We start from the raw sequence: 26,204 nt of genomic DNA on the forward strand, positions 1-26,204 counted from the left end.
CAGCCCCACTAATCCACCCTCTTTAGCAAAAAATATTTTATGACTGCCTCCAACTTCTGACTACCTTAAAGAAAAATAGTATGAAAAAGCGAGAGGTACATATGCACACGGTTTGTTAACACTCCGTAGACTAACGGACATCGTGGAAAAGTATTAACTTCCTAACTTTTTAAAGATTGTACTTATATTGAATTAGTAATCTGGTACCACGGTTAGAGAGATTTACTAAATTTTTGTGAACAAAAACGCAAACACAAACTAAAACAAAAACACAGGTTTGCACGTGTGCTTTTATATTTTAGGATTTACAAAGGAATAATAAAAACAAGAAAGCTGAAAATTGTTTTATTTTGTTTCTAGTGTCTATATTTCATCATAAGCTCTCGAGAAATCATCGTTTAACTATCTCTAGTTATATAATTATTTTTCCAGCATTTATGACAAACATAATTACATTAGTTAATGTAATCTATACACAAAAAAACTTCATCCATTCACACAAGACACACGTCATTTATCTCTAACACTCTTGTTTGACACTTTATACTCATTTCACAACCAGTGCCGCCCTTTTATAGCACAATCAAACATTCAATTACTCTTTTAATGTACACTTTTAAATTTATGTTGATTAAAATAAGGACCAGGAATACAAGGGACACGCAATTAACAAATCAACCACGTTTTTTAAGGCTAGGCATCATTTTTGTTGTTACAGCGACTTGACCATCATTTCACTACTTCCACCATTCAACTCTTCCACCATGCAGCACTACCACCATGTAGCACTGCCACCAACGAAATCTTCCACCAACCAAAACATGTACAAGTTTTGTCTTTTTAATGCCGAATGTTGAAACATTTTAGTGAAACGAAATAAAAGATAAAACGTACGGTGTTCTAACTCCATATTTAAATGAATAGCTACAATTATGGGAGTAATTTAATAAATAACTCTACAATTATGGTCGTATTTTTTTAAAATGAACTCTACATTTATAGAAATGAACTATGTTACAGACAATTTGATGGGAAAATAATCTCTGTGTTCTTTCAACTTCTGTCCAAGTTGAAGGCCTTTAAAGCTAGATACAATGTTGTGATGAGAAGAGCGATGGAGATATGGACTGAAGCGCCACCTATAAAATAGAGAAAGAGATTCGTTATTTAGTTTAAGTTTTTAAAAATATAAGAGAAAATGTATAGCCTTCTGAAATACAGGAAACAAAAAGTATTTAGATGTAAGTCTTTAGAAACAAACAACAACACAGAGATAAAAGAACGACTATGTTACTTTAAACCTACCGTTGCCACAGTATGGTCCGAGAACATTTTTTAGAGTTGCCTCCCATCCTTTGACCTGAACTTGGTCCATCTTACAAGTGGCGTTTTTCCTGATGTCATCAAAGCACTTGATGCCTTGGAAGGTTCGTCTGAAGAATAAATACAGTTTTGATACAAAGATTATGGTAATTTTATTCATATTATTTTATTCGACGATACATAAATTAAATGAAATGGCGTTATGTTGACCCACTCATACATCCACCATAGATCACCTCGACCAATCCATCTACCCACTCATCCACCCATCCATCCACTGGTAAGAGGTGGTAAAACTCTTTTTGAGCTTTTGTGGCTTCAATCCGTCAGACCGTTTCCCAGTCCGGCCTTTAATACATCTGACCGTCTCTAAGTCCGGCCTTCTGTCCGTTTAACCACCTCTCAGTCCGACCTTCTGTCCGTATGACCGTTTCCCAGTCCGGCCTTCTGTCCGTCTGTCCGTCTGACCGTCTCTCAGTCTGTCCGTCTGACCGTCTCTCAGTCTGTTTGAACTAAAACGTCGATCACCCACTTGCAGTAGTCCGCCTTGTTGGTCGTGTTGTCAATAGATGCCAAGATACGTTCTGTATCCTCGCAGATCTTCAGACGGTCGTCACAGCTAGGCAGATGTACTGAAATGTAAACACCAAATTCAAAATACGCCTACAAATAACCTACATGTATTTACCATGTACAAAACCATCAATATAATCATAAACTTTCTCACTGTCTAGAAATGTGTAATATAACTGGCAAAGCGGAACTTTCTACGAGAGGCGTGTCTATGTTACGATACTCTGTCACTTTGTATATGTTGTGTGTCTATTTTGTATGATACTCTGGCCCTTGCCTGACCACAAGAAAAATAATTACAAAAGGATCTCCACGTACCACCACAGGCTGGGGCTATTTCAATAGCCAACATAGTTTCAAACTCGCTGACCCTAGTTTGTTCTTTGCTGCAGATGACGTCATTTCGGACGTTGTCAAAGCACAACACACCTTTGTTAGCCACGCTATAGAGAGAATTAAAATCAAACATAAAAAACACATATCACACTTCACACATCACACAACACACATAACACACCAAAGTTTTAAAAATGTCAAATTCAATCTCCTTGTACAAATCTTTTTTTTTTCAAATGAGTCTTCGAGTATCAGGATTAATTACCACATCCTGCTGATACATATGCATTCAGTTTAGCTACTCTGCTACAACTGAAGTATAAAAACTCGCTTTCAGTCGAATAAACAACTCTGTTTAAAATGAGAAAAGTGATCCACCTTGATAGCATTGAGTATGCCCCATCCCAGAGAAAAGAGTGTCCATTCTGAGATAATTGAATGTGTCTTACCCACCCTGAGAGAATTGTGTGTCCTACCCTGACAAAATAGATTCCTCCCCCCCCCCACACACACACCCTCAAACAACAGCTTACTTGCAGTAATTGGCATCTTGGCTTGTAAAACTTTGCAACTGTGTCTGGAATTCGTTGCATGCCGTCATGCGCTGGTTGCAGGATCCGATCCTATCTGGAATGAAATTAAAACATTGAACAACAAATGTGGACGGCATAATTAAGTTTTAAAATTTCGGGCTCAAGTCCACCCACCCAGGGTACCTGACTCAGAGAATATAATGACGGCTGGCCATAGTGCTGCCCACGATACCCTTCCTAGTTTATGTCAAACAAAAAAGCAAACTCTACTTCATTCACCTCAATGACCGTCTGGTTTAAAAGAGAACTATTCACTCTCTACACACACTAATGGACAACTGAACTGCTGTGTCTATGTTCATATGCCAACGGGTTAAATTATTTAATGAATTAGATGTACGTTGTACAAGACATTCTCATTGTGATTTATCTGTTGCTGTCAAGGTTGTGACATAGATTACTTAAAATGGTAAACGATAAATACCACAATTGGCCTTTTCCTGCTCGTTGACGAGTTGTGTTTTCAAGTTATTGATGGTTGTACCCAGACCACTGACACAGGGCAATGAACTGCTACATTCTAGAAACTTCGCTGATGCTCTGATATGGAAAAGAATTGAGATATTGTATATTGGAATGCATTATTAATTATATTTTTAACATTTAGTTTATCCTCACAGTATTCTACAATGTTATTAATAAATAATAATTAGACCCAAATTGTGTTTTAAAATATCATAATTTTAAAATGATTTATTTTAAATTTAGTCTAACAAGCTAATGAATTCCGATGTTTTTAAGGTTTGGTGAGCGGCTGGTTAGACGTGAGTTATTAGGGTTTAAAGAAACTTACGCGCACTCCTGTGCCACAGTGGGTTTTGGACCGAGGCCAGCAATGTCAGCGTAACAGAGGATGATGGTGGACACACAGGCTGATGGTTTGCCCTTGGCGTCTGCAATACAAATCCAAATACTAGTAAATGTTTATGTGTCCTAAGACTTAAATGATTAAGAAATGCAATCTTTCACAAAGGTGCTTAAAACTAAAGTCATATCAAGTCATATGTTGATTAGTTCCAGGTGCTCAGCGACAAACGAATGGATTTTAAGTTACTAGTTATATCAGCTATCAAAACAAAACATGAAAATAACGGTGTGATGAGCTGACATCGGAGATTTTCTTAAAACATTTTTGTGTATAAAGACAACAGAGATTTTATGGAGACTTTTTGATAACATTAGAAAAAGGTTAAAGTTGAGTCCCTTATGTTTATAACTATTAATGAATATGAAATGTATACAAATATATCAGCAGTATAAGAACTAGTAAAGAGAGACATATTTGAGAGATAATTATATAAAGCTATAAAAGGACGGGTGTGTATTGTAGTTGTAAATTTAATATTGTCAATCCAATAAAGAACAAAGAATTTATAAACAAGCTTTAGGGCTACTAGCTGAAATTTATAGATACAAGTCTTGATATCTTCATCCCTTATAAATATTATCATCAACGACAGTCGATGTGACTGAGTTCACACCACTTACCACAATAATCTTTCAGATAATTAATTTGACTTTGCATCCCGGCGTCTGCCTGGTTGATTAGGGTTTGGTTGGCAGCACATGGAGATGAAGGAGTATTCTTTAAACTGTCCAGGCAGTTCACAGAATCGTAGGCTTGACTGGGGAGAGAAGACGATCTATATCAGCAACACATTAACACAGGAAAACTCTTATAAATATCAAGTACATGTAAAACAAATTCAGATATTTTAAAATCTGTGGTTTAAGGGCAAGATCAAAATGACTGGAACGGTTTAGTTAATGTTTTCTTATAGTTGGAGTTAATTCAGTACATTTACTTAACTGATAGCAGTTGGAATTTTATTTTGTACATCTACTGAAATGTTAGAAGATGTCTTAATTCAGTGAATCAACAAAACTATAACAAACTCGACAGTATCTGTTGAATCAAACAACACTAGAACACAAACAAAACATTTCCCTGAAGACTCACATGCAAAAATCTGTCCAGTTTTTCTTGACAACCTCCTGCACAGCGAGATCGTTCAACATCTTGCTGGTGCAGTTGCCAATTGCTTTTCCACATTCCCCGTCTGTTTACAACGAAAACATTGGTTAAAATTCTGGACCAGCTACGTTAAACCAGACACACTTAAGTGTGCGAGATATATAAAAAAAATTTCGTCTTAAATTTTTTAAGCTGCTCAGTGTTTCTTTATAGTTATTTAAATAGTAGTGTATAATTTATTTCCTACTTTCTAGTGCATTTTTACATAAAAGCTTGTTATCAAAACGTTTTTTATGAATTTTTTTCAGTGCATTTTAAAAGCTTGCTGCTATAAAGCTTTTTTAAAATAATTGTTTTATTGAAGATTAAAGTGATAGAACCTTGTTTGATTGTCTTTAAAAACTAATTATTAAGCTGTCAAAGGCCAATCATGTTAAGTAATTGTCACTTTAAATTATTTTAAAACAGACGGTTTGAATTGTCGACCGTTATAGGGAACTTAAAGGCCTCATTGTAATGTCTTACCACATCCAATAAGCAGCTCATCTCCAGACAAAGTTGTCTCAAATGCATTCAGAACCACTGCAATCCTCGCCTTGCAATCGTCGTTTTTCTTCAAATTAGTTGTGCAAGAATCGTATTGGTTGATCGCCCTTTATAAACACGTACCAGAAGTTTAGTTTAGGTTAGTGAATAGATAGCTATTTATATAAAAGCCCTTACGGCTTACATATTATCTGCAAACTGGTATATATTGTTACGATTAATTGGGAAATTAAAAAGTGTTTTATTAATATTTAAAATTTACTTAACGATGCAATCCCAGCTGCACCAATTATTTATTTGTGTCTATAGACAAAGCGTACATTAAAGCAGTAATATCATATTTGTGCCGTGCTGTAGTGGGTTGTTTGTTGTTGTTGTTGTTTTGTATTTATTCAATGGCTACATATTTATATTAGACTTGACAATATTATTTTAGATGAACATTATGTGCTTCAATCTAATTAAGGTTCTGATACATGAAACTTGCCTTAAGTGTAGTTAAGTTTACATGTTTTGCTATGCTTTTTATGGTTGTTAAAAATAGGATAAAAGAGAGACTACTCTGAATAAGCTGGAAGATGAACCAAAATAAATTCCATCAAGGGAAACTACTCCCTATTATGAGTGATTACTCTGAATAAGCTGGAAGATTAACCAAACCAAAAAAGTTCCTTAAACCACTCCCTGACACTCACTGGCAGGCTAGTTTGGCATCCTGAGCCCGGAAATCGTTTTCGATGCTAGTAAACTGGTCCATGCAGCTCTTGAAGTCTCGGCCACATTGGTCAGGCTTGCCGTCGGCTCCTTTTGGGAGAGGGTGGGGAGGGAGGGGGACATTAGATTTCGTAAGACGTAGATCATGAATATTTCAATCTTAGTTTACATGCGCCTTCTTCAGTTTTTTAATGGCTGGTTTTGTAACACAAATTTTTAACACAAATGTATTAGTAAGTCACTTTTTCTTAAATTTTAAATTTTAATAAATTTTTAAGGGACGTATATTATTATTTTAGAAAGAAAAGTCTGGTTCAAAGATAAAACTGCACATGATTGGGGGTAAAGTGTGACGTCCTTTTAACGGGGTCCACAGTATTCGCGAGGAGGGCGCGGACAGCACCGGGTGACATCATTTAGGGGGGTGACACCAAGACGAAAAATTGCAAAATATATATGTGAGCGGGTGAATGGATTTTTTTGTATTATTTTATTTGTTGCGAATCTGGGAGTGCATGGTGGTCCAATGGGGAACAGCACGGGGTCCCCCTTCCGCTCGAAGCGGTCAGTATAAATTGACCGCTCGGAGTGATTTTCTTCCTTTTTTTTTTCTCTTCCCCCCCCCCCCCCCTTCCAGTGAGGTTGCTTGGGCAACTTGGCTGGGTGTTTTGTTATATATGAATTGTTTTGTTTGGTGTAAAAAGTTTGTTGTGTACGTATTGTGTTCTACGTAATGTATTGTACGTAGTGGTTTTACGTAGTGTTTTGTTTGGTGTGGACTTTTGGATGTCGAGAATGGATGAAGGGAGGTTTCTGTGTGTCAGGGCCTGGACCATCCTAGACATCATAAGTCGGCGCAACACCAGCAAATGGTCAAACGTAATGTTTTGTTTGATGTAAAAAGTTTGTTTCGTTGGTTCTGTTTTGTGTCAGTTTTTTTATCTATTCTTTTTTTATAACTTTTGGTTCCATATTTTGTTGAATAAATTTTATACTAGTCATTCTTGGTAAATAAATTTTATTAACTGTAAAAGTTTTTGTTTTATTTTAGTAGCTTATTATTTAGACTAAGGTTAGTGTTTAACCACTGTGGGTTCTACCACGGTTGCACTGACCGGACAGATTAGTTAGTTAAGCCTAGAAGGGTAGATTTTAGGTATCCCCCCCTAGCAGGGCTTACAAATTGGTAGCACGAGTGGGGTCAGTGCTTTAGTCTAGTTAAATTTTTGTTTTTTTACTAGGGCTAGTGTAGCTTAGTTAAATTTTTTTGTTCTTGATAGGCCCTTTTTGGAACCATATGTGTTTAGTTTGTGTGTAGTGTAGGGATTGTTTGTTGTTTAAACACCCAGTCAGGTTGGCGGAGAGACGTGCCTCGACGAGCCTTCAGGGAGAGACGTGCCTCGACGAGCCTTCAGTGTGCGTGGCTGGACAAGGCACGGTGTGTGGCACTGGACCTGGCGTATGATGAAGATGGCGGCCTCGTGTGGTCTAGACTGGACAACACACACGGGCGTGGCGCGGATCTGGTGTGTACGGCAGACCGGTGAACAACGAGAGGCCTATGACGTCAATTCCTTGACCCACAAAGAGGGCTACTGGACACCCGCCCCACAGGTGTGTCGAAGCGGAGGCACGATCATTGGGGGCGGGTAACAGTCGGAGAGCCAGTGGGGCAAGGCGGTTGCGTCACCACCTGGCCCAACCAAGCGGACGCTCCCCACCAACGAGAGGCCTATGACGTCAATTCCTTGACCCACAAAGAGGGCTACTGGACACCCGCCCCACAGGTGTGTCGAAGCGGAGGCACGATCGTTGGGGCGGGTAACAGTCGGAGAGCCAGTGGTTCAAGGCGGTTGCGTCATCTCCGGACCAAACAAGCGGACGTTTTACCGGTGGTCTTACGATGAGGCCAGAACCAGTACACGGTGTGTTGTGTAGTGGACCCAGGTGGACGGGATGGACAGGCAACGTGTGCCATTAGTAGCGGGCGGGTCTAGGCTGACCCTCCCCCCTTGTCCTTCTGGGTGAACGACCGACAGGACTAGTAGCGCGGATCAGCCCTCAGTGAAGGGAACACTATCTTGGTGCCTTGAGTTTTTTTAGGGAGCACAGACGCAAGATTAATGTTAATGGAAATTGTTTTTTTCTTGCATTCAAGCTGATAGGCTTGGTGTAAGAGATGGGTGCATGTTTTATTTTAAGATTGTTATATGTATTTTTTTGTCTTACAGGGACTGTAAGATTTTTAAAAGGGGTGAATGTGAGCGGGTGAATGGATTTTTTTGTATTATTTTATTTGTTGCGAATCTGGGAGTGCATGGTGGTCCAATGGGGAACAGCACGGGGTCCCCCTTCCGCTCGAAGCGGTCAGTATAAATTGACCGCTCGGAGTGATTTTCTTCCTTTTTTTTTTGACCCGCGGCGAGATGTAGGTCGGGTCAGATTTCTGCGTGGCGCACCGCACGCGTGGAGGTATTTGTTTTTTTATACTTTATCTTTATGTGATTTGTATGAATGCGACTGACGATGTTTCTCGTTTTCTTTCATTTTCGTCTAAAACGAGATAGTGAGCATCGGCATGTCTGGTATGCACGTGATGTGTTATTTTGAATTAAAATGTATTTTTGTGTTTTCTAAACCCGTGGCGTGTGTTTCGGACCACGTGGTTTAGGCCAGTGTGTTTAGGAGTGTTTTCCTAAACTAGTGTGAATGCGTGTGTGCATTTACTTGATTGTTTTATGATGTGTTATTGACTAGGATTGGCTTAGTCAATAGTCAGTTGTTTTAGACAGTAATTAGATTAGTATATTTTAGTTGCCTCGAGTTTTAGGTTGTTTAAAATTAATGTGTGTGCTGTTTCGTGCAACGTCATGTTGAGTATCGCTTGCTTTGTGTCTGCCTTCATTGGGACCTTAGCGGAGTGTGTTAACTTAATGTTATCAATATAGATGTTGTTTAGGTAGACCAATGGCTTAGGGCTTCCTTGTGTAGGAAAGATTGGTTCTACGATGAATTTGTTTACACGTTATTTTTAAGTTGCTTGTTCTTCTTTAGACAGTGGTTAGTTGTTTTTGAGAATTGCTTTTAGAATTGTATAGTAAGGATTAGTTTTACTCGAGGCTTTAGCTAGATAGTAGTAGTAGGTAGCATTTTGAACTTGTGTATATATTTATGTATGTATCTGCCATTACCATGCATTTTTCTTATGTTTTCCTTTTCTTTTTCTCTTCCCCCCCCCCCTTCCAGTGAGGTTGCTTGGGCAACTTGGCTGGGTGTTTTGTTATATATGAATTGTTTTGTTTGGTGTAAAAAGTTTGTTGTGTACGTATTGTGTTCTACGTAATGTATTGTACGTAGTGGTTTTACGTAGTGTTTTGTTTGGTGTGGACTTTTGGATGTCGAGAATGGATGAAGGGAGGTTTCTGTGTGTCAGGGCCTGGACCATCCTAGACATCATAAGTCGGCGCAACACCAGCAAATGGTCAAACGTAATGTTTTGTTTGATGTAAAAAGTTTGTTTCGTTGGTTCTGTTTTGTGTCAGTTTTTTTATCTATTCTTTTTTTATAACTTTTGGTTCCATATTTTGTTGAATAAATTTTATACTAGTCATTCTTGGTAAATAAATTTTATTAACTGTAAAAGTTTTTGTTTTATTTTAGTAGCTTATTATTTAGACTAAGGTTAGTGTTTAACCACTGTGGGTTCTACCACGGTTGCACTGACCGGACAGATTAGTTAGTTAAGCCTAGAAGGGTAGATTTTAGGTATCCCCCCCTAGCAGGGCTTACATATAGAATAAAAATGCTTTTTGCCTGTTCAGTTAATACATAATTCGAGTTTAAAAGTCTAATAAGTACACATTGACCATCTCGACAATATATGCATACACACACACACACACAATCACTCACACACACATACATATATATATATATATATATATATATATATATGTGTATATATATATATGTATATATATATATATGTATATATATATGTATATATATATGTATACCCGGAGCACGGGTATGCAGCTAATATATATATATATATATATATATATATATATATATATATATATATATATATATATATATATATATATATATATATATATATATTAGCTGCATACCCGTGCTCCGCCACGATAAATCTTTTTTAAATGTACCAACTTGGAAACAGAACAAAACTAAACACAAACACAACACAACCACAAAAGAAAACACAAACACAATGCAAACACAAACGAAAACACAAATGCAACACACAAACAAAAAAGAAAAAAACGAAAATAAAACACAAATGAAAACATTAACACAATGCAAACAAAAACGAAAAAAAGCACAAACGGAAAAACAAACACAACACTTATAACATAAACACAACTTAAATGCAAACATAAGCGCATAGTGCTCACAGTTTAGCCCGTGGCGTCAAATCGCACTCTGTCCAAGCGCCGGGGGACGCGCCTGATTCAGTGAATGACTATGAAAACCCCAGATTGATTAATAATTAGTAAACAGTTCGTTCAATGTACCCCTCAGGGGTGGGTGACACCATGAAGTGCCGCAACGGGTGACATCCGACCTAGCGAAGCCACTGACGGGGTCTAACTATTTTGAGAGCATATGGACGACCCTTAAGGTTTCAGTGTGCTCAACATTACGTTTGAAATTATTATTTGAAAGCTTTGTGTTATGTTTTGGACGAACAACATACATAACTAGAACGGCTGACCACAACCATATGATGCTTAAGAACACATAGCATTTTAGTCTTCCTGTGGTCATGCGATAGAGACCTCGACTACTTACCTGAAAGTCTTAAGTTCGGATCTCGATCTGGATTTGATTCTGCAGAGGCTATCCCTGCGTCCACCCAGCTTGGATGGGTACCTGACTCACGTTAAGGAAAGTAGAGGCGGCTGTGCATAGTGCTGACTACAACATACCTTCATGTACCGGTGTCAAGAAACAAATGACACTACTGTAACTGCCCTATGAATCCTTAGGTCTAAAATGAGAACTTTTATTTTTCAGGCTTGGTGTCACCGAAAATTCGCCCTCAAACTCACCGCATAAGTTGCTTGTTGCGTTGTTGGCTTTAGCAATGGTTGCTGCTTTTTCTGTACAAGTACCCTGGACATTATTGGCGCACGTGATAGAGGTCAGGTAGTGCCTGCAAGACATAAACCAACACACTTGTACTGGCACACATACATTAGACATGTGTAGTACTACACATAATATATGCGTGTGTAGTTGCACACATTAATTATACATGCGTAGTAGTACACATTAAATAGACATGTGTTGTACCACACTTAAATTTGACATTTGTAGCTACACACCTAAGATACACACTTCTAGCTACATACATAAGCTGTGTGTGTAGTTTACACATGCGGTGCTCAACAGCATCATTAAACATTGTGTGTTGTACAGTGACATATTCCACTTTACAAAAAAAACGTGTTAGTTGTAAGAATGGGGAAACTTGCTGTTGGTGTGTATTAACACCTACAGAGCTCTGTTTCCTCTATTATCAAGCTACCATCTTCCATTATTTTATTTAGTTTTATTTATTTGATGTTCATTTGGGAATGGCGTGGTAGAACGTAGAGTATTCAGTTCTGGATTTATAAGCCGAAGGTTGTTTCTGAGTCTTCCTAGCTGTTATTTGATTCGATTCGTGGTACCTTCATGTCGATTGTAGTGGATCAAGTAAGCTTTTTATGGTTTCTTGTCTACTAGAATATGTAGCATTACACCTAGACACTTTGATGTATACTAGTAGGAGAGTTCAAAGGTCTACTCACATGCAAACCGCTTCCAGATCATAATTTTGCATTTTCCGGCTGATGGCTCTGCTGTCACCGTCTGTGAAACAGGCGTTGGCCTGGTCAGCACACTGGTCCCCCACACAGAGCCCCACCAGAGCTGTGGAGAAATCACAATGGTTTGGTGAACTAATGTCGTCTCTAGGCGGGGTGGGAATATAAAGGGCTAGCACCACCCTCACGTTACGTCTCATACAGTGGCGTAGCTAGAGGGGATGCAGGGAGTTATTCTCGATGACAGTCTAAGGCTAACGATGGGATATATCAACACGTGAATTTGGCAAGAGAAGAAATACTATATCGGGGTACTGATGTTTTAATATGGGAATCCAGTCAATGGTTATAGTCTTGTTTTAGTCTATGGTGGTGTAAGAAGGGTTGGGGGAGGGAGTGGGTGTGGACTGAGATTTTAAACTAAGAAGTTTGACTCATTTTCTTAGGTAAAAGATTACGGTTCAAGTCACAGTGAATCATCGGGTCTTAACTTCGATGAATTGATCAAGTATAAAAGGACATGCACAAGATACGAATATGTATAACTTAATCTACCCGAAGCTTTAAAAAATAAGTAACTTAAACTTACCTAGCAACGCTAAAACTATCTTCAGCATCTTGCGAAGATTTATTTTTCACCCGAAAACGGTTGAATCTGTTTTCAAACGAGCGATGTTCAATAAATCACAATAGATGGACTGGATGAGGGACGTTGAGACACCAGCAGACGACCTAACTGTCTGACACTAGCTGAAGGGGCGGATCACGAGCTTCGGTGATAACATTCAGGTGAGAGATGATTTGATTGGTTGATATTGTTTTAGATAATTAGATATAAAGTATACCTTAAAACGTGAAGCTGTGTGGCTGAGTCTACACCCCCGCTGGAAACTATTTAATATATCAAATTGATGGAATTCAAAGAGAAAAAAGTATCTGAATAATGAGTTAACCCTTTATTTACGGAATTAGGATCTGAATAAAAAAAATTCTTAAACAATGCGTTATCATATCGCTTTTGGCGCATTTAAAGCAAACGTCGAAGAAAATTTAGTTTCGTTAATTTTTAATGGCCCAAACATATATTGGTACTTATAAGTACCGTCAGGAATGTAGGACATTGTTTCCCAAATAAAAGATAATTTACAAAACAGGAAAAAACGAGAGAGTTTATTTACAAATAACATGGCAATCATTATAACAATCATCTTTTTTGTAATTTTCACACATAAATACAGCACAAAAGTATATTTTGATTACGATTTTTCGTGGGTTTTCTATCGGAACACATCTTAGACCTTCATCTGATTGTGCCAAACACAGCAAAAGATGCTGATTTGTCATACTCCCTTATTCCTTAGTGACACTTTCTTGTCTCTCGTCTTTCTGGTGTAGCAACAGTTGCTGGACTGAATCTGCTTTTGCTGGAAGCTTCCAATAGCTATTACAATCAGCTGAATAAACAAATATTTTGAAAACGAAGACTAGTCATTCAGTACACTACAACTAGTAATGACTATTATGATTGTATTCTACTATAATGTTATGACAGTAAAGTTCATAAACAGAAGTGAGCTCAATGTGTTTAAAATAAGATTAGTGGCTTACTGTTTTATGTTTACAGATTAAAATTTACAAAATGATCTATATTATATGCAGATGTATGGACTATTACTAGTCTACATGTATGCATTACGTACATGTTAGTTATTGTAGGCAAGACAGATTTTGAAATAAATATAACTATCAAATGTTACTACTACAACTAGACTTTGGCATACAAATAAAGTATACTAAAAAAATATTTGGGGTTTAAAACTTTAAGAATAAGATAAAATAAAGGGAAATGAGGAACACGTTTGAGATCTGTGCAGAACGATTAATTAAGAACTACCTTTACAGGAAGATACTGAAAATGGCGCCGCGCTAGACATTTAAAAAAAACATCGATCCCTCAAAATATAAATGGAACAGCAAAGATTGACTTTATTTCAGATAAACCTTTTTTTTATCTTTTTTATCTTTTCTGTTTTTGTTTGTGTTTTTAATGGCGGAAGCTAAACTTTTAAGAATTTTATAATCTTAGCAAATGCAATAATGTGATAACGATACTTCTGTTTGGGGAGTTCTGTCAAGTGCTTGCAAGTGCTTCCTGCTTGAGGGCAACTGTCACACATTTGACTGACAAGCTATCCCCACCTCGCACCTGACATTTCACTGACAAAATATTCCACCTCACACATAACATTTGACTGACAATGCATTCCCATCTCACACCTAATATTTGACTGACAAGATATCCCCATATATATTATTTAACATTTGACTGACAATATATTCACACCTCACACCTAACATTTGACTGACAATATATTCCCATCTCACACCTAACATTTGACTGACAATATATTCACACCTCACACCTAACATTTGACTGACAATATATTCACACCTCACACCTAACATTTGACTGACAAGATATTCCACCTCACACCTAACATTTGACTGACAAGATATTCCACCTCACACCTAACATTTGACTGACAATATATTCCCATCTCACACCTAACATTTGACTGACAATATATTCCCATCTCACACCTAACATTTGACTGACAATATATTCACACCTCACACCTAACATTTGACTGACAATATATTCACACCTCACACCTAACATTTGACTGACAAGATATTCCACCTCACACCTAACATTTGACTGACAAGATATTCCACCTCACACCTAACATTTGACTGACAATATATTCCCATCTCACACCTAACATTTGACTGACAATATATTCCCATCTCACACCTAACATTTGACTGACAATATATTCACACCTCACACCTAACATTTGACTGACAATATATTCACACCTCACACCTAACATTTGACTGACAAGATATTCCACCTCACACCTAACATTTGACTGACAAGATATTCCACCTCACACCTAACATTTGACTGACAATATATTCACACCTCACACCTAACATTTGACTGACAATATATTCCCATCTCACACCTAACATTTGACTGACAATATATTCACACCTCACACCTAACATTTGACTGACAATATATTCACACCTCACACCTAACATTTGACTGACAAGATATTCCACCTCACACCTAACATTTGACTGACAACATATTCCCACCTCACACCTAACATTTGACTGACAAGGTATTCCCACCTCACACCTAACTTTTGACCGACAAGATATTGGAATGTATACTATATTCCACTTGTTTCTAGCTTGAAATTAAATTACGACATATCGTCTACATAAATATTGCCGAAAGTGTGGAAATATCTGAGTAACTCTGATATCTCTGTAACTGTAATATCTCTGTAACTGTAATATCTCTGTAACTGTAATATCTCTGTAACTGTAATATCTTTGTGACTGTACTATCTCTCTGACTGTAATATCTCAGGGGCTGTTCACTTTTTTCGTTATGTGACAGCAGATCCAGGCTATTTTTTTTTATTTATTGCTTTATTGAATTATTTTATTGTTAATTTTGACAACTCCAAAATCAAACAACTGCTGCCTTGTAGTTTGTTCTTGGTTGCACAAAGGCTATGGAAGCAAATCCAAAAAGAAATAGTGTTGTAGGGAATCCCTTCCAACATTAAAATTAAGAACGAAGAAGAAGAAGATGCATTATATTTGCAGAAGTTAGGCCACATTATTTAGAAAAGACCTTGAACTTTGTCATATAGGGGAAAGCAGCGGTGTGTGTAGATAAATATCGGATAACATCTGCTCTAACAAGAATAAAATCCTAATGGCTGATAATCAGCGGCTGTTACCTGTGATGTGCGTCAGGATTTATTTCACTTACCATTTACATCAGAAATTCGCCAACGTAAATCTACTAATCTAGGTTATCCAGAAATAGGTTAACCAGAGTTTCTTCCAGGCAATCTTCGGGGGGGGGGGGGGGGGGGGGGGGGGGTTCTGGCCCCCCGAAAAAAGCCTACCCCCCCCCCCACCCCGAAACGAAATTTATATGGAAAACATACTTTTACCAGTGTCTGCCCTACCCTACCCCCCGAAAATATCAAGTGCCCCCCTCCCCCCGGAGAAAAAAGTCTGGAAGAAACACTGAGGTTAACTAGCTTAAAAGCTAGATTTACAATTGACGCATTTCTGTTTGACGATATTTAACGTAATTCCCAGCTGAACTTAGTACATGAATTATTAAAACATCAGTAATCTACGCAGTAAAAATATTAAATCGTTTAAATTGTTTCATACAAGGGGCGGATAATGTGTTATCGAGATAGGACAATCGGTTATCTGTAGTTAGCCTAAATTCTAAATGATAAAATGGGTCACAAATGGGAGACAAGTAAGTCTATCTACACTCTCGCTTAACACACCTGGATGGAAAATAAATTTAAAGTATTTTCTAACACACTTTTAAGCAACACTGTGTTAGGGACTTAATAAACCAGCACTGGTTGATCAGACTTGAATAAATTATTTTACGTGGCTATGGCGGAGATCATAACGTGTTGACTGAGGATGTAGTAATGTGACAACTGGGAGAGGGTCGTGATTCGATGAATAAATCATAGTTTTTAGGGAACCGCTAGCTGTCTGGATGTAGCTAGTAGTATTTCTTTCAGGCATTTCATCGGGCGAGAGGGACACTGCCATTCTCCCCTTTCACACACCCCCAGAGGCGTAGCGATGGGGGGCAGGGGGGTACATATGTCCCCGGGCGCCGACCTTAGGGGGCGCCAAAATGGGTTGTAAAAACAAATTAAAATGTCATATTAGCTGCATTTTTGCATTATATATAGTTTGAGGGGGGGGGGCGCTAATCGAAAGTTTGAGGGAGGGATGCAAATTGAAAATTTGCTCCCGAGGGGGCGCCAAATTGAAAGATTGTCCCCGGGAGCCGGGAAGGGTCGCTACGCCTCTGCACCCCCCCCCCCCCCCCCCAAGCGCACACACACCTACCGGGTTAGATACAAAACATATTTAGTTTATTTAGAAAATGTACACGTTAACCAGTATGTGTCCCCGTGGTGGGGTGGGGTGAGGGGGGGGGGGATATTCCATTCAATGTCGAAGGCAGTGCTGAACTGAGCTGCCGAGACACTGGGAAGAAAGCCCGTGGGGGGGGGGGGGGAGAGAATCCCAGTGAGTGGCCAGAAACTTGTGGTAATATTAATAAAATTAAGTTAGTCGTAGCCGCTGGTTTCTTTTTTTTTTTTTTCTTTTTTTTTTCTGTGTCGTTTCAACACTACGGCTCACTCATAGACCAAAGTGTAAAAAGTTCATTCCAACTCTACATCTTCTATCAGGACCAAAAGGGTACTTCTCCTTCCTTTTACTGTAAACAAATATAGTTGTTAGTAGAAGATTTGAATAAACAAAATAATATTCAGTCGGTCACGTTTCAAACAAAGTCTTTAGCTATTTGCTGAAATGTTATTTCAACTTTCTGATTTCTTTATTATTGGACTCATATCTTTTCCTTTATCAACCATCTATGTGGCTGGTATTTTTTTTACTTATCTTTGATGTATTGTTTCAACGGTGTGTACATTGATAATCATGTGCAGTGTGTACAGACGTAATGTTTTGCTTCCACCTAATCTTTTACCTTATATGTGCATGATTACGCATGTACTATTTTAAAGGCCATAAGTCGTTCTGTCAGAGTTAGTCTTAAAGACATTTTACTAAACTACAGAGGTGGAACTGTAGACTGGCCCAGTTGTGACTGAATCTGTCCTAGAACTCGCACTGAAGCTTGCAGTAGCTAAAGTAATAAACGAATTATTAAAGCGGTTTTTTTTAATTATGCGTTTTTTTTTAAATAAATAAACTGCGTGTGATATATATATATATATATATATATATATATATATATATATATATATATATATATATATATATATATATATATATATATATATATATATTTATATATAATATATATATATATATATATATATATATATATATATATATATATATATATATATATAAGCTTACTATCTATAGCTACTCATGTATAATACACGACCAGCAGCGCGTGAAAAAAAACTTTATTCACATTTAATAATGCATTATGTTGTATTATTCAAAATAAACATTACTATAAAAATTAGTCATTACTATTAACTATAAACAGAGTTTCTTCCAGACATCTCTTCGTCATTTATGGACGACCACTCACTTAATCTTAAGATCTTAAGCAGACCATTTTGGAAATAGCTCTGTTAACTGTCCTCAAAGCGTCAAACATAAACCTTCATATTTTTAAATGGCATTCTAAAAAATATATAGGCATAGAGTGCTCCATATTGAATCTCCTTCGCGAACGAATTTTTTCCAACTATTTCGGTAGTTAGTAAACACCAATTTTCTACTTTCGTTTTTACACATGTCGTTTCTTCAACTTTGTCACCGTCAGTGTCATCATTCAGATTAATTTATTAATGATTTTTAATTGTATAATATTACTGTACCGTATTGATAGTAATAGATCTAGTAATTTTGAAAAGTGACTCAGAGATAATCTAAGGCAATTTGTTATTGTATTTGTAAACTCTAAACTAAAAAATTCCTAGAACTACTGTAACTAGAATCTAGATTCTACCTGCCCTAGTTAGTGCCTAGTACTAGTGTAGTAGTTAGGCTCTAGACCTAACTTACTAATAAAATCGGTAATCTATCGATTTAGGTACGTAAAATCGCCCGCGACTAGTTATGTGAAAACAGGTGACTCCTAAAATTTTAATAATTTTTTCACATTTTGAGAAGAATTTAAGTTTTGAGAAGTACAAAAATGTTTCATTTATGTAGGCCTACCAGGCTACCAGGTTTTAAACAACGAAGTGACTACTCGAAATATCATCCGAAGATTTTTCTCCCCAACGTCTCCACTTAATCGGCAAAAGATAGCTCTGCGCATGCGCAATGACCTATGGCAAGGGTTAGGGCTAGAATGAGGGTTAGGGGTAGGGATAGGATTAGGGTTGGTGTTAGGGTTCTGCGGTTGTAAACACACGCATGCGCAGTACCATCGAAAACATTGCCGCAAAGGCAAGTCGTAGTTTCTCTCCATTGCGCATGCGTATCTTATTCTGGCTAGCATCGGCCTTTAAACAATTGAATTAAAACTTTTCAGTAATAAATGAAGACTAGCGATGTTTCCAACAGATGCAACCATGCTCATACTATAGCAGCCATCTTGTTTATTTTTTTTTTATAGTAAACTTACAGCGCAAGATTATTATGTTTAACATAATTACAATCTACATACTTCATACTAAATATTTTTAGATGAATTATAAAAATTACTATGTATATACAACCTACACACATTACAATATATTTAATTAATCCTAAGTTAATTTGCACTCTCTGAATATTTAATACATAAAAGTGTTAACAAATTAAATGCAAATATATATTTGTGACTTTTTTCCTGTGACCTTTTTTCCTGTGACTTTTTTCTGTGATTTTTTTTTCCTGTGTTTTTTTTCTGTGACTTTTTTCCTACAATCAATTATTCATGGTATGCCATCAGAGTGCAGTTTGCATAGTCTACACTTAATAGTAATTATTGAATAAGGCCTGATTGATTTTGATTGTGGATTACAATGTGATTTATATCTTCACAGAATATTTACAGAAGTGATAGAAATTACAAACAAAAAAGGTTATTCAAGTGAAGTGTTAAGTGCCTGTTGAAGCCTGCAGAAAAATGCAATGCTGTAAGTCAATTCAGCTTGCCAAAATGTGCCCTACTGCTTTGAGATCAATAATCACTAGACATATATTGTGTGAAAGGCAGTCTCTACCTTCAATTGTTCTGAGAAGATCAGCCTATACACCTAGTGATTACCTCTCTTCTCAACATGATGAAAGCCAAAAAATAAAAATTGATAAATCATCAAAAGCTAAAACAAACTCAAAAGAAAGACCTATTTTTGATAAAAAGAAGCAGAATGATCATGACTCACACCCATCAAATACTAATGATGAAATACCAGTATTTAAAGATATAGGGAAAAAACACGCACAGTATAAACCTGCAGCTTACTTTGAGAAAGTTTGGTTGAAGCATCAGTCAAATGTTGACAGTCCTCAAAACCAGTTGGAAAATCCAATTCCTATGGAAGAGCCATACAACCAAACTAAATTTGGGAATTCTCAATTAAAAGACAGTCAGCAGTCCTTTGCCTCCAAGAAAGATTTTAGGGATCCTAATGAAAGGTGAGGATATTGTTGATCTTTCTTCACACCCTACAATCTCATTTGTATGACTTGTTTTTATATAAGAAGAAAGTTTTAGAGTTCCATTTGTAAGTAGGCTATAGAAATGTTTTAATGCACTTAATTGTTCAGAGTTTGTGCAATTAAGTCATGTCATCATTTCTTAGTTTTGAAACATCTTATAATTGTTTAACACCATGTTATGCTCTACCTTCTTTGTTTATTGTTTAGATTATAAATTTAATTTGAACAACAATAAATCGAATTTGGTTTTTGTTTCTAAATCTTTTGATAACTAGTGTTGGATCTAGTTATTCTCTTGAGAGATGATAAAATCAACAATTACATTTCATTTTTGATGTATAAGTTTTAAAGTCTCTGCAAATTTACAGAATGGATGAAGCATTTCCTGAAGATGTTGATGAACCTCGAGACAGAAGACTAGACATTCCTTTAAGCAGAGAGGGGAGAATTGGATTGAGGGCCTTCTATTATACAAGAAAGATGTCTGTTTTAGCACGTCATGGCAAGGTAAATATTTTATACTTAATTTCTTTAAAAACTTTCAGTTTTAAAAGTATTTATATTGAATTATTAAACTGTTCTATGCAGATAAAAGAAGCCATTGAAATATTTGATGATTGGATGATGTTACGAGACAGAGTTATGCCCTGCAAACGGACTTTTATCACATTAATTGGTATTCTAGGTAGAGCAGGATATACTAAACGAGCCTTTGAACTGTTTTCACAGGTAAGACAGCATAAGATATTCTAATAATCATACAAATAAGAAATAAGTGGTGGGAACTTCATTAGCAATGTAATGTTTTCCAGCATCAACTAGAAATATATAGATTGTGCATAGATTGTAGTTTACCAACTATTTATCTATAAAATTAACAATTACTGAAAAGGCAGTTTTTTTTTTTTAAATGATAACAATTATGCAGGTTTACTGATAATACTTTCTTATCAAATCTGTTGTTTCATTATTGTTTTCTTCCTTACTTTTTAAGTTCATTTTTGTCAAAGAAACTTTATAATTATCTGGATTACTTTTCCCACAACTATTAATATCTAATAAAGAAAATTATTTTCCCAAACAGATGCAGAATTTAGGTCTAGACCCTGTGGATCACATTTACACCGGCCTCTTTAATGCCTGTGCTAATTCTCCTTCCCAGTCTGATGGCCTGAGGAGAGCCGAGGATCTCCTCTTTTATTTGCAGGACAGAGACATCCAACCTAACTTGTACACGGTCAAGGCAGCCATGAAAGCTGTAGCTATTTGTGGGGATTTCCCAAAAGCCTTTTTAATTATGGATGATGCAGCTAAGAGACTTAGACTTGATACAGAGTGTTTCAACCATCTACTCATTGCTTGTGTTTCTGATAAAGAAAAGGGGTTTTTGAGAGCACTTCAGGTAAGCTATTTTCTATACCTATTTTAATTTGCTGTTAAATATTTACTCAGTTGAGTTAAAGAGCAATGTATCATTGAAAAATTTGCGAACTAATACATTAAAATCAACTTCATATGGTTAATACTAATTTTAACTAATATTACGTCCCCCTAGTATTATCTTGTTCTATCTCCCAAAATGTAGTTTTGAGAAAAATGCATTTGAAGTTTCACGGGGTCTGATTGACCTAAAAAATCAAAATTTGTAGTTAGAACAAGATAATACTGAGGGGACAAAATTTATTCTTTTCTTTTAAAGGAATTATTTTTTCAAATTAAATTTCTTAAATCCCCTTTTTGGATATCTCATCTCAGTGGGTTTTTTTTAATTTAAGATTTTCTTCATTAAAAAGATAACCTTTGTTTACTTTTGATTATTATTCAGGTATGGGGCAAGATGTCTGAATATCGATTAAAACCTGATATACATACCATCAACCTTTTCACTAGATGTGTTAGAGACTGTGGCATAGGAGATCCAGCTACATTTGCTAAATCCTTAGGATTAGGTGAAACACCTTTAGGAATCTCTTCTGATGCTGAACTGCTTAAATCCTTGCCTAGTTCCACAAGCTCACCTTTACGTATTCAGAGAAAAACAAAATTACTTAAAGATGGAAAAAAATCTCCTGATGTGATGAAATCGAAGGATAAAGATGTAGATTCCAAACAACAAATAAAGCATGATGACCTTAAAAGTAATGATATGACGACAGAGACACTTGTACAAAGAGATCAAATTGTGGAGCTGAATGATTCTCAGACAAACGCTGCTACATCGGTTAATCAGGAAAACAAACCACAGAGCAGTACTTTAAATTCAGATTTGCTACCAGTTGAAACCTTGCCTTCTCAGCCACAGACTGTACCGCTAGCACTTCTCAAAACTCCTTCAGGTCGACTTGCCCTTCTAGGTGGAATGAAGAGAATATTTTCTCTTCTAAAAGATTTAAGTATTGAGCCGGAGGTAAAAACTTTCTCTCAGATTTTGGCTTGCCTGCCTCAGGATCACAAAAGTGAGTTAGAAATGCTTGAATACATGAAAGAAAGGGGAGTTAAACCAGACATTGATTTAATGAATGACATCATGAATAGATGCTGTAAAAGAGGGGAGTTCTCAACAGTTAAGGTAGGATCTCAATCAATAAACAAATTAGTATTGTAAATTTTAATGCAGTAAACAGGAAATTTATGAAAATAATAAAGTTTAAATTGTTACTAAAAAACATTTTCAGAATTAAATCAATATGTGTTTTTAACAGACTTCTAAAGCAATTAGAGCTTGTTTTATTAAATTTAAATATAAATAGTGAATTTTAATAATAAAAATTATAAAAAACAAAACACTCTGTTTGAAAACCTGAAAAAAAAACATTACCATTCATCTGATTAATCTTTTTTGCATACTTGTTCACAACTGTAATTTGATATTAAAAAAAACAGGAAGTTCTCTCCCTTGTTGGCAGTCTTAAATTGATCCCTAACATGAGGACATATGCAGCACTTGCTTTAGCTTGTACTAAAGCGGAACACGCAATGAGCCTGCTTGATGACATGGCGGTAACTATATCCACATTATTGTAAATTCTAAAAATAGTCTGTGTGTATATCATAGGGGGAAAATGTAATGCTTATTTCAGGGAACTATTGATGAGATAGATAAGTAAGGTCAGCTGGACATGCACTTGATAATAGTCTGTATTCCCTGTTTCTATCCTGGACATGCCCTTTATAATAGTCTGTATTCCCTGTTTCTATCCTGGACATGCCCTTTATAATAGTCTGTAATCTCTGTTTCTATCCTGGACATGCCCTTTATAATAGTCTGTATTCCCTGTTTCTATCCTGGACATGCCCTTTATAATAGTCTGTATTCCCTGTTTCTATCCTGGACATCCCTGTTTATAATAGTCTGTATTCCCTGTTTCTATCCTGGACATGCCCTTTATAATAGTCTGTATTCCCTGTTTCTATCCTGGACATGTCCTTTATAATAGTCTGTAATCTCTGTTTCTATCCTGGACATGCCCTTTATAATAGTCTGTAATCCCTGTTTCTATCCTGGACATGCCCTTGATAATAGTCTGTATTCCCTGTTTCTATCCTGGACATGCCCTTTATAATAGTCTGTATTCCCTGTTTCTATCCTGGACATGTCCTTTATAATAGTCTGTAATCTCTGTTTCTATCCTGGACATGCCCTTTATAATAGTCTGTAATCCCTGTTTCTATCCTGGACATGCCCTTTATAATAGTCTGTATTCCCTGTTTCTATCCTGGACATCCCTGTTTATAATAGTCTGTATTCCCTGTTTCTATCCTGGACATGCCCTTTATAATAGTCTGTATTCCCTGTTTCTATCCTGGACATGCCCTTTATAATAGTCTGTATTCCCTGTTTCTATCCTGGACATGCCCTTTATAATAGTCTGTATTCCCTGTTTCTATCCTAGACTTGCACTTGATAATCCCTGTTTTGTCTGGGACATCTCCTTGATGACAGAAGTTTAGAAAGAATGTAAAAAGTGCTTAACCTAATCACTTGAAGCAGTTGAAATAGAGTTCAATTGTTTCTTTAAACTCAGCATATGGTGTTATGTAAAAAAAAAAGTAAAGTTTCCCTTTCAAACCTGACGGTCTATGGGGCAAGTGAAGTAGAGTTCACTTGTTTCTGTGACCTCGGCATATGAAGAGATAGTGTGGTCAGCACTATGCCCAGCCGCCTTTACTTTCCCTAACGTGAGTTAGGTACCCATCAGAGTTGGGTGGACTCAGGGACGGTCTACTGACTTGAACCCGGATTCGAACTCGAGATTAACGGGTTAGCAGCCCAGCTCTCTACCGCTAGACCACTCCGTCCCTGGTGTTATGTGGTCAGTACTATGCCCCTGGCTTTGTTTACATTCCCTAGCTTGAGCCAGGGTACATTTTGATGCAGGCATTTTGTCAGTAGTAGCGCTATAAGACATACAGTGTTACTTAAATGCCTGAACAACACAAGACTTAAATAAATAATCACTTTAAAGACAGAACAGGGGGCCTTATAGCCATACAGTATCCAAGGCAACCACTCAGCACTGACTTACTTTGTCACTAAGCACCAAGATAGACATGTAAACCAACTGATTTGTCAGCTTTACTAAAAATGAAGCATGACTATCATGTCCCTCGCATAGCCTAATACACACCCCCACCAGGCTGGCTGACTTCCTGTCCTTAGGGGTCATCCATTTATGACATCCACAATTTTTTTGGATTTTGGGACACCCCCTACCCCCAAAAATCCACTTATTTCTCTTATAAAAGTCCATAAGTGTCTGCAAAAGTCAATTTTTTTCGGGAACCACCCGCTGTGGACGTCATAAATGGATGACCCCTTGAAGTATAAAGTAAACTCCAGGGTTTGGAGTTAGCCATCCCTTGTATGATGTAGTCTTAGTGTGGGAGAAATAAAATAAGTGATGTCATGTCTATTTTCCTCAGGCTGCTAATTTAGAACCCAACTCTGAAATAATTGGCCATCTTGTTACTGCTAGTGGTGGCAGTTTTACCTACAAACTAAAAATGCTGAAACTGTTTGATTCTTATGGTCTCAAGCCAACAGGAAAAACTATAGAGAAGATTGAAAAAAATATTGCTGCAGCAAAGGCTAAAATCATAGAAGCTGTGAGTATTAATTTTTTTAGAAGTTTTAAACAAAATTATATAATTTCTAACACATATTTGTATGGGACGAAGTATACTAAACTAGCCTAACACTGCCACCGTTATTCTAGTTATTCTTTTACTACTGAGGGACAAAGTAGTCTAGCGGTAGAGAGCTGGACTGCTAACCCGTAAGTCTCGAGTTCGAATCCGGGTTCAAGTCAGTAGACCGTCCCTGAGTCCACCCAACTCTGATGGGTACCTAACTCACGTTAGGGAAAGTAAAGGCGGCTGGGCATAGTACTGACCACACTATCTCTTCATGTGCAGGTCACAGAAACAAGTGAACTGTACTTCACTTGCCCCATAGACCGTCAGGTTTGAAAAGGAAACTTTTACTTACTTAAACACATATTTATCCAATAAAAAATAGAGAACTATCATAACTGCCCTGAATACATGAGAATTATCTGTTAATTTTATTTTAGGAAAGGAACAAAGATACTTCCAGTTACGTCCTTTCTGAAGATTACCAACGAAGCCTGACTTACTTTCTGAGGTTTTACAAGGTGTGGCTTCAAAGGACAGAGATAAAGAAAGTGCAAGATCCACGAGAAAATTATAAACCTTTTATCCCCAAGAAAAAAGTCCCGGACACAATAGAGATATAGTTGTATGAAATTATTTAATGTACAACCAACCTGGGTGTCTGTTTATGATGTCTAGGACAGTTCGGACATTTTTGAAGATGTGCTATGAGAGATTGACGTAGTATACTTTTTGTATTCCTTAAAAATAAATATAATGAGCAACATTAATTTGTTTGAATTGTGGGGGGGGGGGGGGGGGGGGGTTAACAGTCTGTTTAAAATGCATGAATTCAAATATAGATTTCCCCATGGTACTCATATATTTATATATGATTGCTAACGAAATCTTTTTTTT

The 26,204-nt window shown here is 36.8% G+C and overlaps 3 protein-coding genes across 5 annotated transcripts in view; 1 reads left to right on the top strand and 2 right to left on the bottom strand.

Annotated features, from left to right (window-relative positions):
• The window catches only part of LOC131928832 (uncharacterized), a 77,116-nt gene that overhangs the window by 25,246 nt on the left and 25,666 nt on the right, over positions 1 to 26,204 (bottom strand). The window lies entirely within an intron of this gene.
• Positions 330 to 12,668, bottom strand: LOC131928831 (uncharacterized). Its single transcript, XM_059284964.1, has 14 exons — positions 12,484 to 12,668; positions 11,880 to 12,000; positions 11,136 to 11,239; positions 6,042 to 6,150; positions 5,326 to 5,453; positions 4,786 to 4,885; positions 4,314 to 4,450; positions 3,619 to 3,718; positions 3,250 to 3,365; positions 2,766 to 2,859; positions 2,215 to 2,339; positions 1,856 to 1,955; positions 1,306 to 1,433; positions 330 to 1,139 (listed from the first exon to the last, which is right to left on the bottom strand). Exons 1-14 carry the CDS (start codon positions 12,509 to 12,511, stop codon positions 1,054 to 1,056), a joined length of 1,476 nt encoding a protein of 491 aa, XP_059140947.1. The 5' UTR covers positions 12,512 to 12,668; the 3' UTR covers positions 330 to 1,053.
• Positions 18,300 to 26,092, top strand: LOC131928829 (pentatricopeptide repeat-containing protein 1, mitochondrial). Of its 3 annotated transcripts, none has more exons than XM_059284960.1 (9): positions 18,300 to 18,337; positions 19,556 to 20,150; positions 20,543 to 20,681; positions 20,763 to 20,903; positions 21,259 to 21,576; positions 22,000 to 22,743; positions 23,058 to 23,174; positions 25,098 to 25,280; positions 25,748 to 26,092. In XM_059284960.1, exons 2-9 carry the CDS (start codon positions 19,639 to 19,641, stop codon positions 25,928 to 25,930), a joined length of 2,337 nt encoding a protein of 778 aa, XP_059140943.1. In that variant the 5' UTR covers positions 18,300 to 18,337; positions 19,556 to 19,638; the 3' UTR covers positions 25,931 to 26,092. The 3 variants fall into 3 exon arrangements, with proteins under 3 accessions (XP_059140943.1, XP_059140940.1, XP_059140941.1); XM_059284957.1 differs by having other exon boundaries at positions 18,308 to 18,472; XM_059284958.1 differs by having other exon boundaries at positions 18,308 to 18,453.

This window comes from Physella acuta, unplaced genomic scaffold, assembly GCF_028476545.2.
Source record: "Physella acuta isolate Inbredline_101_S28 unplaced genomic scaffold, ASM2847654v3 ptg001554l, whole genome shotgun sequence".
NCBI lineage: Eukaryota > Metazoa > Mollusca > Gastropoda > Physidae > Physella > Physella acuta.